The sequence below is a fragment of the Xiphophorus maculatus genome, chromosome 19 (assembly GCF_002775205.1).
Source record: "Xiphophorus maculatus strain JP 163 A chromosome 19, X_maculatus-5.0-male, whole genome shotgun sequence".
NCBI lineage: Eukaryota > Metazoa > Chordata > Actinopteri > Cyprinodontiformes > Poeciliidae > Xiphophorus > Xiphophorus maculatus.
The window spans coordinates 23333572-23350012 of record NC_036461.1 but is presented as its reverse complement, the minus strand read 5'-3'; the positions used below and the strand labels follow the sequence as shown (position 1 = coordinate 23350012).

The 16441-nt window shown below is 40.5% G+C and overlaps 1 protein-coding gene across 1 annotated transcript in view; it reads right to left on the bottom strand.

Annotated features, from left to right (window-relative positions):
* galnt16 (polypeptide N-acetylgalactosaminyltransferase 16) overlaps positions 1-16441 on the bottom strand; it is a 49596-nt gene that overhangs the window by 24190 nt on the left and 8965 nt on the right. Inside the window, exons 2-5 of the mRNA XM_023352620.1 lie at positions 12310-12491; positions 8421-8519; positions 8243-8310; positions 3250-3315 (exon numbers count right to left, since the gene is read on the bottom strand). Coding sequence (XP_023208388.1) covers positions 3250-3315; positions 8243-8310; positions 8421-8519; positions 12310-12491 — 415 coding nt within the window. The remainder of the gene's footprint in view (positions 1-3249; positions 3316-8242; positions 8311-8420; positions 8520-12309; positions 12492-16441) is intronic.

Below are 16441 nucleotides of genomic sequence, written 5' to 3'. Positions count from 1 at the left end.
AACAACTGTATGCTTAAATATTATTTCATCAATCAAATCAAAGCCGTTTTTATCTGTTTAGTGGTGAATTATGTTAATAGGTCGCTCTGGCTTTTTTTTTCCCATTGGAGAAATTTCCACTAAATCAACAGTTCATTGCAAATTTTTAAGCAAGAATGGTCAAAGTGACTGCTAACTCCCACCTGCAGGTGGCAGTACTTCTTTCTCAACCTTACTTGTCAATTTGTAGTCCGTGATCAGTTCGGCAAGTAGCTAAAAGACACTTTTGCCATCATAGACAGGCGCAAATATTACAAGGTTTCTGGCAAATATTTCTAAATTTGTGCTACTTTGGGGGGGGGGGGAGAAAAAGAAAAAAAAATCGCAAAAACAATTGTGATCAATGTGAAAACTTGTTCAATATTATTTAATTTTAAGACGTACTTATTGAATGCAGATACAGCTGCTTATTAATATCTTTACAGTTCTTTTAAAAAAGGATTTTACATGCATTATACATTCAGGCACAACCGGCCCTTTAAGAACATTCGTGATCTTCATATGGCCCAAAATGAAAATGAGCTCGACACCCCCGCTTTACATGCTCCACGCTTCCTGTGTGTCTCACACATGTAGTTCACTAGTGATCCTTTTGTAAGCTCATAAAATCTTGGAACTCGTCGAATAAATGTGTATTGTTGTCAGCGCTTACGCAGTTTTCCTGCATTATCAAGTTAAGAGAAAGACATACAAAGCAGAATATTTATAGAGTAAAACAAAAAATTCTTTAACTATTCCTAATGACACATATAGTTTTATTTTTTCTATCATTTAAGCAAAAGAAAAAAAACAAGATTCTGAAAGAGAGCTTTGCTCAGCATGGCTCGCACCAGGCTGGCAGATTTGTTTTTACTGAAACTAATGAGGGTTTTACAAAATAATGAGTCCCATCTTGGTCCAGTGGTGCAGAGTTAAAACTGCTGCTTAACCAGATTCTCTGCCCCGTGGAGTTATTGGTGCTTTTAGATTTTATCAGGCAGTCAGACATGAACAAGGACATGACTGCGCAGTGAAACCTTCTGGCCTACAAGCAAAATGCTCTCTGAACATTCCCATAATGAGAGATGGCGGTGACGGTATCATGCTGTGGGGATAACTTTTCTGCAGCAGAGACAGGGAAGCTGGTTAGGGCGATATGGACTTAAAGTTTTATCACAATATTTTGTGGTGCTGTTATGATAACGATAAAAGTGACGATAAGAACTATTGATTACCACTTTTTTAGGTGGCTGTATGGCTGCGAATGCATCACACAGCATTTATAGCCCCATAAACACAAATACTGCTTGAAAAACATTTGTAAACATGTGCTGCTTTGGGTCACCAGTCACACAAAGAAGTGTAATTTGTATTATTAAAATGAAAATCGTAACTTCATTTAATCGTATGTTTTAATTTGTCGACGCTTTCTTTGAACAAAAAGTGGAAAAAATAGTAAAGTGAACGATCCCGACAGTTTGTGGGTTTTTAAACACAATTAACTGGAATTAAATCGAAATTATTATCATGATAAAAAAAAATGTATTACAATAAATTTTAAACGATACAATAAACGCCGAGCCGTAGTCAGAGTTGAGGGGAAGATGAATGTAGCTAAACAGGGCCTTACTGGAGGAAACCTCTGCTTACCACGACTAAAACACGCAGCAAGAGCTACGTTAGCGTGAGTTAAATCACGCTAGAGCAGCCTTAACAGTTTAAGAGCTGAAATGGAAACAAAATCAAAGCATTTTTTAGCTCTAACACCAAAAATGAAACTCATTTTGTGCTCACCAGCTGGTTTGTAACTCATTGAGAAAAGCCTGTCTTGTTGTGTTAGCGCTCGCTAACCTCCAGCACAGCATTAAATGGGAGAAACTCAATGATGCCTGAAGCTGTGAAGCTATTTAAAGCTCAAATCAATTCACTGACAGATGAAGTGACCATGTTTTTTTTTTTTTTCTTCTTCTGCTGTTGTGGTAAAAAATAAATAAATAAAAAAAAGAAGAAAAAAAGTGAAAACAGTAATCTGCCTTCAACATTTTTATCGGAGAAAAGCTGTGAAAGATTTAGCTCATGCTCGAAGCTTTAGCTCTCTGCCCCGGATTTTTAAAGCTGGCGGAATAGGAAATCTTTAAGATAAGCTTGATCTGGTCGACTGTGGCCGCCGGTCGGACGGTGCTGGCCTGAATCCTGCTTCGTCAGCATGTGCTTCATAAGCCCAAACAAATGCTTAGTTTGCCGTGAGCGGCAGCGCAGGCAGAAAAACAGAAACTTCCCTTCTGGCTCCCAACTCCAGTGGTTTTAACGTTTAACCTCAACTAATTCACCCGAGTGATTCCCATAATGTAGCAGGACACGTAAGAGGAGACCTGGAACCTCTCAGTACTGTACATCTGACACCAAAAGCCAGGTTGCTTTTCACTTATTTAAACAGAAAGTAGGCTGTACAACAACATGATGTCACTACTGGTAGCTTCAGCCTCAACATGGGAAACATACAAAGAACGCTATTGTCCTTTTATTTTGTTCCTTTTAACAAAAGGGTTGATTACGTCCAAAATTAAAAGGTACTCATCCTGTCATGGACAGTTTGGTTAATGTGGTTTCAGCCTCAGGAAATAATTCAGGTTTTCCATGTGACCACCAGTCATATGTGCCCTGCTGTCATAGATCAACAGAAACATTTTCCACACTGCTGATGAAAAACAAGGAACTTTAAAGCTCCTCTGCATTTCTTTGGCGTGGAGTGCTTTATTGAGGAAACGCCATCAGCACCATTTATTTGTGAGTCAGTGAACAATTTTATGAGCTGGTTTTTTTTTTTAGAACTTACTTTATTTCTCTTTTTGAGTGTGTTTATTTTACCAATTGTTTTATAACTAAGTACCATTCCTTAGTCCATAATAAAGACAGTTTTTTTTTGGTAGTTATTTAATCCTTAGGGGTGTGCCAATCAAAAATCAATATCCGATATTGGTCTGATATCAACCGAAAGACGAGTATGATGGTCTGATTTAAGCAAAGCAATAGAAGCATTCCAGTGTTCCGCTCCAGGATTTAATCCGACCCAGTGTTTCTATACAGCAGCGCTTTATTTCAAGCGTGCTACGATATTTGCACTAGAAACTAGACAGAATTTATTTGGTAATATTTCGTGTTTTTGCAGTGTACATTCCCCACTGGACCCTTTCGCAGAGTTTGGAGTCTCGTCCCAGTCTTCCCACTCACCCTCTCTCCTGCTGTTCCTCAGGCAGCGCACTTTGGGGATCTGGGAGAGCAGCTGGCAGTCCTCAGCTGGAGGAGGAGAGCAGAGGAGATGACATGTTATGTTTGGAGGCCAAACAGACACACACACACACACACACACAGAAAAACACATCTCCCTTTATTGCCTCTGTCAGTCACTCGGACCCACAAGCACAGCACACAAAGCCACGCGACCAGCAAAGCATCCATTCTTGGTGAAAATGCGATGCCCAGAAAGACATGAACGTGTGCACAAACAAAAGTGTTTGGTTCTGCTGCATCATTCACCTCGCTGTGCTGTTTTCCATAAACAAATTCAACTCGTCTCTGACCGGCCAGAAGCCGCCGCCGATGACCTTTTTGTTGCTGCGGGACGAGTGGCTTTGCAAACACGGGCGCCGACGCACACTCCTGCCCTTTGGAGGATTAGTATCAGGAGCAGAGAGTGAGTGTGATCTCACTGAGGGATTGTGGGTAGATCTAGCAGCCCCCTCCCCCTCCCATCTCAGCCTTATGGTCGCAGACTGAAGCTCGACAACTTGTAATCCTCTTTGATTAAAACAACGTCTCTCGTACAAACATGTTTGTTTGTATTTACGGGACACGGTCGTGTCGCAGGGGACGGGAGTGTATGTGAGAGATTGAGCGTGGGACAGCAGGTGTGTGTGTGTGTGTGTAAACATGTCTATATGGGGGACTAATCACTCAGGGAAGATGAGAGGAAAGCCGTGGGTTATACCCACAGAGCAGATGTTGAATTTCAGACAGATTAAGTGTGTGTGAGCGTGAGTGTGTGTGAGCGTCCATTTTTGAGTGCTTGCGTCTGTTTCAGCATACAAATTATACCTTTTCACACATTGCCATGTTGCAACTGCATTCCACATTTTTGATGATTTTACGCTAAAAATGGTGCAGGATAGTGGAATGTAAAGAAATAAATGTGTGTTTTTAAAGGTTTTCGGAATTAAAATCTATTACAAGCCGGACAAAAATACAATTTTCTGCGGAAACGAGACAAAATCAGGTTGTTAGGTAACACCTTTCAACCTGTAACTATCACATGTAATTAAAGACATATATGTTTTTCCTAAATTAATTAGATATTCTGAGGGGCCTCATTAAAATCCAACATGGAGGTCAATGTAGGAATATCTACAATTTATTAGCACTTCTTATGGTTTATTTCTAATCGGATTAGTCACGTTCACAGTGATAGCAGTTAGCACGTACAACATTTAGCAAAGCCAATTCTTCCCTATCATGCAATGTGAGGACACTTACAGTGCAGCATCTTACTGTAAAATATTTCAAGCGTGGAAAGAAGCAAAGAAATTAGCATGCTAACCCCTCAAGTCATATGTTTGTCGTTTTTCCCATTTGCCACTTGAATTTCAGGTCGACGGCCATTTTGAAAGGTGGCCTTTTAAGCCAATTCTTGTCATAAGATGCTATCCATTTCCATGACTTCAATGAACTAAATGTCACGTGATATGTCATATGCTTTTGACTTTGGTCATCCAAAGTTGAAAAACTTTGCTAAGAAAGCTTTGCTACCTTTCCTAGCAAAGTTAGCAAAACTGAACTGACTTTGCTGTTTGCGAGTCTCACACCAAGAGAAGGAGACGAAGATGTGTTACACAGACTGAGAGACGGTCGTCTTAATGGTTAACGTTAGCCTCTGCTATACTTTTATTATGTGTTTAGAAGTGTGGTGCTAGTTTCCGTAATTTTTCAAATGTGTTTAGCGGTTTAGCATTAGTTTCTGCTAATATTCTATATATTTGTGATGGAGGTGAAACAACTTTTTAAAATTGTTTTTGCCTGCTGTGAATTGGCGCAATATAAATAAACTGAATTAAGTTGATTTGCAGATGAAATTTTCACTACTTGGAAAAGTCACCACAGAATATTTTGATTGCACTCAAGAGAGAAGTAGTCATTTTAATTCGGATTGTACAAAACATCTGTTCTATTTATTACGTCTATACCAAATTAGGCGCTATTTTAATTATTTCCCATCACTGGCGACGTTCCTCAAGGTTCTGTCATAAATCTCCTTCCTCAGGTATCATCCACAAATTGTTATAGATTTATAATTATTTTACCTCAAACCAAGTTAACATGAGGTCTTCCTCACCTGGGTAAAAATCATTTCTTGTCAAATTCAACAACAACTCTCTCAACTTTGATCTAAGTATCTAATAGTCGTACAGTTTTATATTCTAGCTTGATCTGTAAATTATTATTTTTACTAAGTAACCTTTGAGCAATCTATTCCTGTCCCAGTGAAACTGGACACAATTGAGCTTGTCTGCACGCAGAGTAAAGATCAGCGTCCTTCACTGAGGACAAAGTGCATATAGTTAAGGCGAGCCTTGATGGGATTACCCTGAGCCGGGACAGGCCGTAATGCTACTGCTGACTGTTTTCGTGCTCCGCCACCTTCTTCGCCTGTCTGACTGCCAGGTCCCATCTATTGACCAACAAGCTCACACTCTCACTGCCAGAGCTGAAAACCTCAGATGCTCTCTGGTGACCGAGGGGCTCGCTAACCCCCTGAAGCCTGTATGGAGGTCACATGGAAAACATTTGAATTTTATGGTAAAAAAGATGCATACCTCGACTTTCAATATGAGACAGTTAATTAGAATTACTGTGTGTGTTTTGACGGGGCCAACAGGTCACTATGCATTTTCACGTGCATCTTTAAGGTTGAGTTAAAATTAATTCAAACGGTATATAAGGCAATAAGAAACACTTTACTAGATTAGATTCGATCCCAAGTTAATAACAGCGCCAGTATCACAGATGCCGATAATTTGTATTTAAGTTTGAAAAACGATCATCTGAGAGCAAATCAAAGCCAAACATTGTTTGAGGCAGAGTTGAGAAAATACAATATGAACATACAGAAAAATTCCAACACAAAACTGAACTCAAGTATGAATCTTACCACTCTAGTATCGATGCGATACCGATACAGACTTGGTATCGATGTTATCAATATTTTTGAATCGATCCGCAAACCCGGATATAAAGGAAATGTATGCAAACTACTTAAGAAAGTAATATGAAAATCCTCAAAAACATTCTGTCTGTTTTTAAGATTATTAGATCACAAAAGTTTAAGGGATACAGTGCAAAGACCGCTCAATCGAAAAAAAAAAACAACAACATTGGTTTAATTTTGAGACGATCATTGATTGATCTTTGGTAGTTATTGAGGCTGATTGTGATCGTTTCTGTAGTTTATTGCAGCTTAATCCTGATACGGCCACAACTGCTTTAACTCTAAAACTTTCAGTGAGCTTGCCCATCTTTCCAGTTAAACCCATTATTAAAAAAAAGAAAGAAAAAAAGGAGTGCCTCAAAGAGGCTCACTGGCTTAAAGTCAGACCGGGGCAAAACTAAAAACCTCAAACTGTAACCAAGGACTACAGGAAAGCGTTTCATGTGATACCCAACACTGGGAATTGTAATTAAAAACAGGGAGGGGGTTTAAAGTTTGGAAGTCTTTTGGGCGGTTCGGAGAGTAATGCGCATGACGGGCGCAGGTAGGGAGAATAAATCGCGGCATTAGGGAGCTTAAAGTGCTCCTGCTGCTACATCCGCTGAGACACCACTGTTTAGATGTCTGGCCAGCTCTGGCACTTTCAAGAGTGTCCTTCTGTGGGTCTGAGCACACTGGGAATTTAGGTCAACGTGCGGTTCCCAGAGACACAAGATGCATGTGGTGGAAATTACAGAAAGCACAGCAGACGGTGTGAAGCATGAGCTCATGTAATTCATCTACCTAATGCCGTCAAAGGGGAATAATTGCTAAGACGTGGTTTTCCTTTATTTCCACAGCTTGTGGAGCTACTGAACGCAAAAAAAAAAGAAGACTTGTCACCCTCTAAACGCAAATGCTACTTATTCTTTTTACAGCACGTCTCATATGTAGATGTCAGAGCTGTTTGTTTATTTCACCAACAGTTGCTGCGTATCCGCTGGACATATAATTGCAGAAAATAAATTTGCTTAATGGAAACAGGCCAATTTAGAAAAAAAAAAAAATTTCTAAAAAATATAGAAAAAAACGTAACCCTAATAACTCGGCTTCGGAAAACATGAAGCTGAAATACCATCATCATTTTCTGATAAAAAGTTTTGACACCAACTTCTTCGCATCACTGGAGTCACGTGATCAACAACCTGACGTTGCCGCTGGCGCAAACCACGAAGAAGACGACGACACGAAGCAGTGGGAGGAGGATGGTGCGTTTGAATGACACAAAACGACAAACTAAATGAAGAATTACTGAAACCCATCATGTAATAGCTCAGCAGTGCACTGTTATTGTAAAACTATTGATTATTGCTGCTGTAAATAGATGCAACGTAAAAATAGAATAAATGGTTGCGTTGCCAAAATCACTGTAGTAATAACTAGAGATATTGACAAAACAAAATCTAGTGACAGTGTGCATGATCCATAAGGGCATATCTATGCAGTCTAATTCTATGCAGCTCTGATGTCATGCTTTGTTATTTATATTACATAACATTTAGATTTCCTGGTTGCACTTTCTGAAACATTTGAAAGGTTTGTTGCAGTTTATCGTCACACGTTTGACCGCTGCAGTCAACCTATTGTTTTTGTCAGTTTCATTTCCTTTATTACTTATTTTACATTAGCTGTTCTACTCCTGATCGCACCGACTGAACAAACGAAAGTTGTTCCAACATGTTTGACCAAGACTGTGAAGCTGCTGGTGTATTTCAGTGGTCCAGAGTTACAAGAATGTGTAATTCCGCACATTTATTTCTGGGTTTTAAAAAAAGGAACAATTTCAGTGAATTCAGGTCTGGTTTTGTGTATCGGATCGATATCGGCCGATACTAAGCCTCAGATATCAGTAACGGAAGTGACGAAATGGAGCAGTGCGTCCCTAGTAGTAGCAACAACAACAACAACAAAAAAGACAAAGCTTACGGTCAGTGCTAAAGTCATCTATGAGGATTATTTCCTGAATGAGAGACGTGGGGCTTCGCATCAGGACACTGAAACAGAACACAAAGAGACGTGAGGTCAAAGTGAAAACACCAGGCTCGTGTCGATGCACCAGTCTTACGCGGCGGGGGGGGGGGGCGTTTGCGTTCGGCCTCGTTACCTTTTGATGGTGCGAAGCAGAGTGGAGCGAGCTTCATTGTGGAACGTGATGATGATGCTTGTGGAGGGCAGCTCGGCGTCGTAGGTCAAAGACGCGCATCTACAGCGGTAAAATGAAAAGAAGAGATTAGATCCGTGCGCTCAGTCCATCCGATTGGATTCCCATGCAACCACAAAGCAGACGCATATTGAGCAGAGCAGAGTGTGATTAGCAGAAGTGGCCTCATCGTTGCCATTAGTGACATGAAAATATCCAGTTGCCCGGCAACAATCACACAGGTTTGGGACCATTCAAGTTCAAATCAGAAGACACGAAGCTGAAATATTAACTTTTTCAAAACCTTTGCAGCAAAATAAGCATCTTTTTACTCATTATGATAAATATGTTATCCATTACATATGGAGCATGATCTTTATTAATTAACTGGAAGCTCAATTAGCACCTTTGAAATGTGTCTAAATGTTTATGAGCCCCTTTGTATCAATTGTGTTTTAATTTAGGGTCGAAAGGGGAAGTTATGGGCCGGCGAGGAGTGAGAGTCATGCCTGATGGGTCAGAAAACCTGAATAAGCAATTTTATGAAGGTACGAGTTTTATTCTTTTCAGAAAATCATCAGAATGTGCAAACATTTTCACCAATCAACACTTTTGGACCTGAGAATTAGTACTGTACTAAACCAATAAAAAACTAAAACAATTTCTTCAGCACAGAATAGCTTAAGCTTGCTTTCCTTGTATGGCCTCAGGAGAATCAGATTTCATTTTATTTTTTAGACGTTGAATTTAATTTATAACACTGAATTTTTATCTTGCGCCATTCTGTATCTGTACTTTAAATTTCCCTTTTGGTTTCAAAATTTCACCTGCAAAAATTTCACTAGATGGAGCGCAGCAGCTTTCAGCCAATCAGATTTTGCTGTAAGGATTTGAGTTTTTCTGTGTATGTATTTAGGATTCTGCGTCAGTTGAGTCTCGGTGTTGTCCCGTCTACACTCGATTGATCCCAGCTGTGTCTAGTTCCCTTGATTACCCCCTGTGTATTTATACCCACCTGTGGTTCTTGTTCTCCATCAGGTCCTTGTCTAAGCTGTCTAGTTGTCTCCTGGTAGTTGATTACTGTTTACCAGCTGCTACCAGAGACTAGCTCCTAGCTTTAGTTCCTCTGTGCTGCCTGGATTTTTGTCCTTTTTTTCATCATTAAACCACCATCACCACTCAACTATCTGGGTCCTCCGCTTTATTCTGACCATCTTTCACCGCCACTTCATGACGTACGCTGCTTTGACCACGTGACGGCGCTGTGTTTGGGCGGGACCGGATGCGTGTCTGTTAACGGTTCGCTGCGCTAGCCAACCAGCTAACTGCTTGATGATTGGGTCATCACCATAGCAAGAACATTTTGATGCGGGTGACATTTTAAAAGGGAAGTTTTGCTTCAACCTTAAAATTGAAGGTGAAGCAACTTTAAGGTAAAAACTGAAGGTAAATTTTTACCTTAAAAAAATTTAAGGTAGAAACACTATATTTACACACTATAAAATGTGCTATAATTTTATAGCACGTTTGGAAAAAAAAAAAAAAAAATCTGTTATAAATTCAATGTATATATAAAAACGTCTGATTCTAGTGTGTGTGAAAAACAGAATGCAAAAGAGAAAAGATGCCAGGAAAGCAACTGGCAAAAGGTTTTCTATTTTTTTTTCACGTGTGTGATTGTGAGTTTGAGTGGAAATAAAAGTAGCAACAGGTATTTTGTTCCATATAACACAGTAGGAGTGTAACAGGTAAAACCTTCTATGGATGCAAACTCCACTAAAAACCCACCTGTTTAGGATTGTATTTGAAACGTAATCAATTACAAATTTATTGATGGAACCTGACTTAATGTTGTGTTTTGATTGTTGATTTTATGTTGCTTTGTGTTTCTGTGTTTGATATGATGTAAAGCACTTTGAAATGCCTTGCTGCTGAAATGTGCTATACAAATAAAATTTGAATTTTTTGATTTGATAGCTCCTACAACTTCTTATTTAAAAAAAAAAAAATGCAGAAAATCTTAGTAAAGATGACAATCTAGTGACCCGTATTTGGAGGCCTTGAGTCCTCGACGCGGCCGTCGCGGGTTCGACTCCCGGACCCAACGATATTTGCCGCATGTCTTCCCCCCTCTGTTTCCTGTTTCCTGTCAGCCCACTGTGATATAAGGGACACTAGAGCCCACAAAAGACCCCCTGGAGGGGTACAAAAAAAAAAGATGACAATCTAAAAATTTCCTATAATTTTTGTAAACAATCTCTTCCTTAAAATGTCAAGCCGCCCCAAAAACATCCTGTTCATTCACAGCGAGGGCTGACATTTCACCCAACGGAACCATTTGCTCAGAAATGACTCAAATCGATTCCTGCGACTCTCCACTAAGCCGTAATTGTTGCGATTCTTAGCGAGATTACGGCGGACGACTTTTATTTGGTCATTAAAAATCCAGGGGCCAGGGGAACCTGGAACGGGACGAGACACCCAACTCAAACTTGACACGGGAAAAAGCGATAAACACGCCCGGCAGAAATCGAGTGCAAATTGTTCACAGAACAGAAAGAATGTCTGAGAAATTAGATGTGCTGCCAGAAAAACGAAGAAAACTCCCAGGCCCATTTAGTCCTGAAAAAACAACCACAAAGATCCAGCGCGTTGCTCAAAGGCACACATCAGTCTGAATGTTTTGGAATAAGTGAGTCATTAATTTGAGCTACCGTGGGTCCAGTTTCTCCCGTCAGGCTCGCCGTAAACAGCTCATAGGAGTGATTAACCAATCAGAAAGCTTTCCTTACACCTTCCTTAGCTAAAGGGTAGATGTTTGGATTTAGCCAGCCGTCAGGCTAACGTCAGTAAGCTGCTATCATAGGCCTCTAACACTTGGCTTGCACTGCCTTGCAAAAGTATTCAAAAGTTTTTTACTTTTCCCAGCCTCGTCACTTTATAACATGTTCTTCAGCACATCTAGCTGAACATCAAGAGAGTGCACAATGATGAAGTAGAAGGACAATGACATAGTTTTTACAAATACAAATTTGAAACGTGCGGTGTGCTCCCCATAGTGCATCTAGCTATCCATACTCATTCATGTTATTGAATAACTCTAACCCTAAACAGTTTCAGTCGCTAAACGATTTTAATCAAAGTTTTCACGTAAAAAAAAGAAAAAAAAAAGCTTAAACTGAAGAATGTTGAAATAAGGAGTTAGATCATGAAGAAACGCCCGGCTGTTCAGCAGGGCTGAGACGATTAGTTGGATTAATGCTCTGTGAGGCGGAGGCTCAGAGGAGGAGCTTCGTCTTCGGAGGCGGGGCTAGGTCCACCCAGGCGTTTTGCAGTCAAATGGTTGCCATGGGAGATTAACATGCATGAAAGAATGAAGGCAACACTCCAGGTTTGTTTTTGATGATGGAATAACATTATAAAATGATGTAAAGCTTTAGAAAATATGATTTTTAAATGATATTGTCCCTAAACATAAAATCGTCTGTATTGTTGGGATTACAATATTTTTTTTAAAAATAATTTTCTTCATAATAATTTTTTGTATTTTTCTCCACCATTTGTTCAGTAAATTTGCATCAATAAATTCAAAAACATGATTAAATACACTTACTGTGTGCGTCTTAGTGACATAAATGACACGTCTTTACGTGACGTCTTAAAGAAGTGCGTTATAATTTAACAACGGGAACATTTTCTTAGAGCAGCGTCTGTGTTTGCGGTGCTATGATTCACACAGCCGACACAGTCACCTAAAGAAAAAAAAAGGAATCGCTCATATCGTCACTTTCGCTCTCAGCACTGCTGCACCACAAATGATGGTGATCAAAACTTCAGCCGCTCCGACACTCACCTGTAGTGTCTTGTGTCTCGGATGGCTCGCTCGCTGCCCAGACGGTCGCTCTCCTGCAGATTAAAGGCATGCTCCCTGTACGGATCGTCCCCCGGTTTGAGCTGCTTGGTGGCCAGGTAAGCCTTCTCGTCGAATCCGCCCAGCAGCTGGTTCTGCTGCTCGCCTCTGGGGGGCTGAGTCACCTGCACAGGAGGTAAAACGGAGTCCATGAGCAGACAGACGATGGAGAGCGGAGGCAGTACTCCTTTAGCTGTTCAGTTTGCTACAGGCGCAAGCCACAGTGTATTTTATTGGGATTATGTGTGATAAACCAGCACACATTGGTGTAAAACTGTGAAGAGGAGGGACACACATCTAAAGTTTTCAGAAATAAAAATCTGAAAAGTGCGGCACGCATTTGTTCAGTTCAACCGACTGCCTTCAGAAGTTACTTAATCAGGAACTGGAGTCCATCGGTGTAGTGACTGAACTAAGGCTGTAAACGTAAACGCATGCGACTCATCTGAAAAGTGTAACGCGTTAATATAACATAATTCAAATCATTTTGACCTAAAAGCCTCTCTCAACCGGAGGGTTACCTCCTTCACAGCAGCACGTCATGAACTGGACACATGAAGAGCGACAGCAGACGGCGACAAACGGTTCAACGCTTTTCAAATTTCTTGTGTTGCTAGGCCGCGCGTCTCTGTGTATGAGCTCCAAAACTCACACGCACGAATCACGGCGGCGGCTTGGCAGGATGAGGACGAGCGACTGTCGCCTCATCGTACCGGTTCCACAGGAAATGGACGGAGAGGGAGCGGCGTCACCTCCCGTGTGTCTCGCCTTTAACACGGTCTTGTACTGCGATCAACAACACTATGCTTAACAACAATATGTTAAGCATAGTGATTAATCACAACACTAGAATGACAGTAATCTGATTACATTTTTAAATCAATTAACAGCAGTAGTATAAATACAACTCAAGTATGAAACCTGAATCAGAGAAGCAACCTAGAGAGTCTGGAAGAGCTGCAGAGATCCATAGCTCAGGTGGCTCAATATTTAATCGATAGTATCGATTAATCACGTTTTCTGTTCCAAAGATTTAAATAATTTTTTATACTGGGATGTTTCCCCGCTCTTGATTTTAAATAGTTCAGAGTGCTTTCGTCGCGCCCAGCGTCTGCCTTCTTGTTTTACAGCTTCTATTTATTTGGACTTTGAATCCAGATCAATTAAAAAAAAGTGATTGAAATAAAACCAACTTTTGAAAATTTTCTGTCATTTGAAATTTCTTTGTAAGAAAAGAAATGAAAAAAAAAATAAATTAATGATTAAAATCGGAACTTGGATTTGGTGTGAAAATTCTGGAAGGAAACTTGCTTGGGGCTTTTTTTCACCAAGCCGGTCCGAGTACCTGACTGGTGTTAATGGTTTTTATGAGCTCCAGTTCTTTGTGTTTCTGAAAACTGGGAGCAGCTGAGCCACAGGAAGCAGCCTCATCAGACGCAGCCGATCAAAACTGCGTTCATGACCCTGCATTTAGTCTTGTTTTTGATGGATACATTTTTTTTTTTTTTTAAACTGTGAAAAACAAAAACTTCAACAAGAATAAAACACTGGACCGGAAACAGAATAACAGATTTTCAGTCACTGTCTCTGCTCTTCCTGAAGTTTATTTTGAAGTCACCCATCCTGGAGGGTGAATTAAGAAAAAAGAAAAAGCGTCAACAGCGCTGTCCCTCAGCATCAGAACTTCTCTCATCAAAACGGGTTTGTCGTTTCTTCTGGGTGACTTTGCTGAAGTTCTCCCAGGAGGCAGCCTCTTGGCAAACTCCTGGCACATTTGCAGCTATGATTATTTATGCGCACTGTCTCCATGCGAGATGCCAACAAATAAATCGATCGGGTTGACTTTTAATTCATTATGAATACCATCATCGGCCAAAAATGTAAATGTTAGCCTCCCATTAGGGCGGCCGTGTCGATTCTAACCAGGCAGAACGATCCGAGCCCCCATCAGATCAGAATACAGTCCATAAATCCTCGGTAATAAATGGATTTTCCCCTCAAGGAGCTTCACCAGCTGACGGATCCTTAAAGGAAGACGAGAGACGCTCTCGTCAAAGAGGTTCAGATGCATGACGGACACGCGGAGGGAACGAGGCTGCTGCTTCAGTTCGGCTGGAGGGGGGTAGGAAAAGCGCCTGAACAGGCTGAGGTGAGACTGACCTCATTTCCAGCCTCCCCAGGGAAGCAGCGTGACCCCAAAAGAGCAAGAAAAATAAAAAAGAACTCAGCTGGAGGAAAGTGAACCGTTGACAGTGACATTATTAGACTTGCAGGTTGCTAGAAATGAATGTTATTTATCTGATCAACAGAGGTTGTGTGAATATAGACCAACTAGTAGCTGCTGAACACTTATTGTGTGTTTACTCAGGCTGCACCGATTGCCATATTCGGTGTGCGATCACCGATATCTAAAAAACCTGACTTGCCAATTCTGATTTTGGCCGATATTGATTTTTTTAAATAACCGCCGCTGGCTGCGTTTCCACTACGGATGTGCACAAATCTCTGTCGACATCCTGCTAATGTCTAAAAAAACCACAATTTCATAATTGTGGCGTTTCCATTAAATAAGAAATTAGGTTAAAATCACACATAAATACATTTGTTCACGTGATAAGTTATCAAAAATCATGGCAGCGATGGATGTAAACATGGAATATATTCATAATTCAGCCATAGCGCTAGCATCATTCTCCATCAGCCAATTAGAGGAGACGTCAGCATTCTAGTTAGGCGTTGGCGTGACAAGCCCCGCCTGCATTTTGTGAAAATTGTAGTTGGCGATTTTACAGAAGAGTTATGGATTCAACATGTTGGAATTACAAAACCTTTCATGAACTGTCCGGTGCTGTGAGAGCTGTAGTGGAGCTAGCTGCACACTGAAACAAAAACAAACCATCATCCTGCTACCACTTCCCGTCGTCGTCTTCTTTGTGGTTTCCGCCTGTAGTAACATCCGGCTGTTTATCACGTGTCTCTTGTGGTGCGAAAAAAGTGTTTTGATAACGTCTGAGGAAACACCTGACAAACTATTAGCCCAAAAATGTAAGTTGTTTTTATTTTTTTTTTCGAAATTAGCCTGTTTCCGTTACGCTAATTTGTCTTCGTAGTTACCATAAATGGTAACTACGCAGCTGCTGTCGGGTGTTAGACGGTTACAATACAACTTAAATTTTCCAATCTTATTCTGTTGAAAAACTATAAACAATACGACTGAAACAATACAAACCTGTTTCAACCGAACATGAGGTAGTGCTCTCAAATATAAATAAATAGTTCAGAGCTTTGTTATCCCAATTAATTAAGCTAAACAAAACAAAAAATCAGCTCCTTCAGTCCTTCATTTTTCACATTTAAAATGTTTTTTTTCCATCTCTTTGCCACGTTACAGCAACAGGACTTGCGGCAGATTCACATCTAAGTACCGGCGGATCAACAATCTCCCAAAATTAAGAAAACCGAGGCCGATGCGTCGGCCGGCCGATCAATCAGAGCACCAATAGTTTTTAACCACTGAACAAATACATACATACTGTAAGTCTAACTAACTTTAACAGGAACAGTTGTAATACTGTTTTCCATTTGCCCATTTAACGACTGTAAAAAAGTTTATTTCCCAACTGTGCAGAGGTGATGAGGTGGTACAGTTAACGTCTTAATTCATTACCGTTATTGTAACCAACGGACAGATTAAATTAAATCACCTGCTGACGTCAGCAGGATGAGGTAACATCAAGTAAACTCAGTGGCTTTTATTGCTTTTGGGTCTTGTTGTCTGCAGTGGGATTTATAATCACATCCAATTATTGTTTTATTGCATTAGGGCAGCCAAATGAGGCTGGACCTGGAGTGGTTGTAGAGTTTTATTTGTCTTTTTTGTTTTTTTTTTGCTGCCACTCTTTAGGACTTCATGCATTCCAGTCAACATATTTTCAGGACATCCTATTGAGTGAGAAAGTGAGAAGGACGTCCGTCCGTGTGCTGCTTTCCGTACAGCCCACATATGTAGAATCGACTCTTCTGGTGAAACTGTAGCTGTTTTCCACTTGTACTGGAAAGTGGGGAAAATGTACGC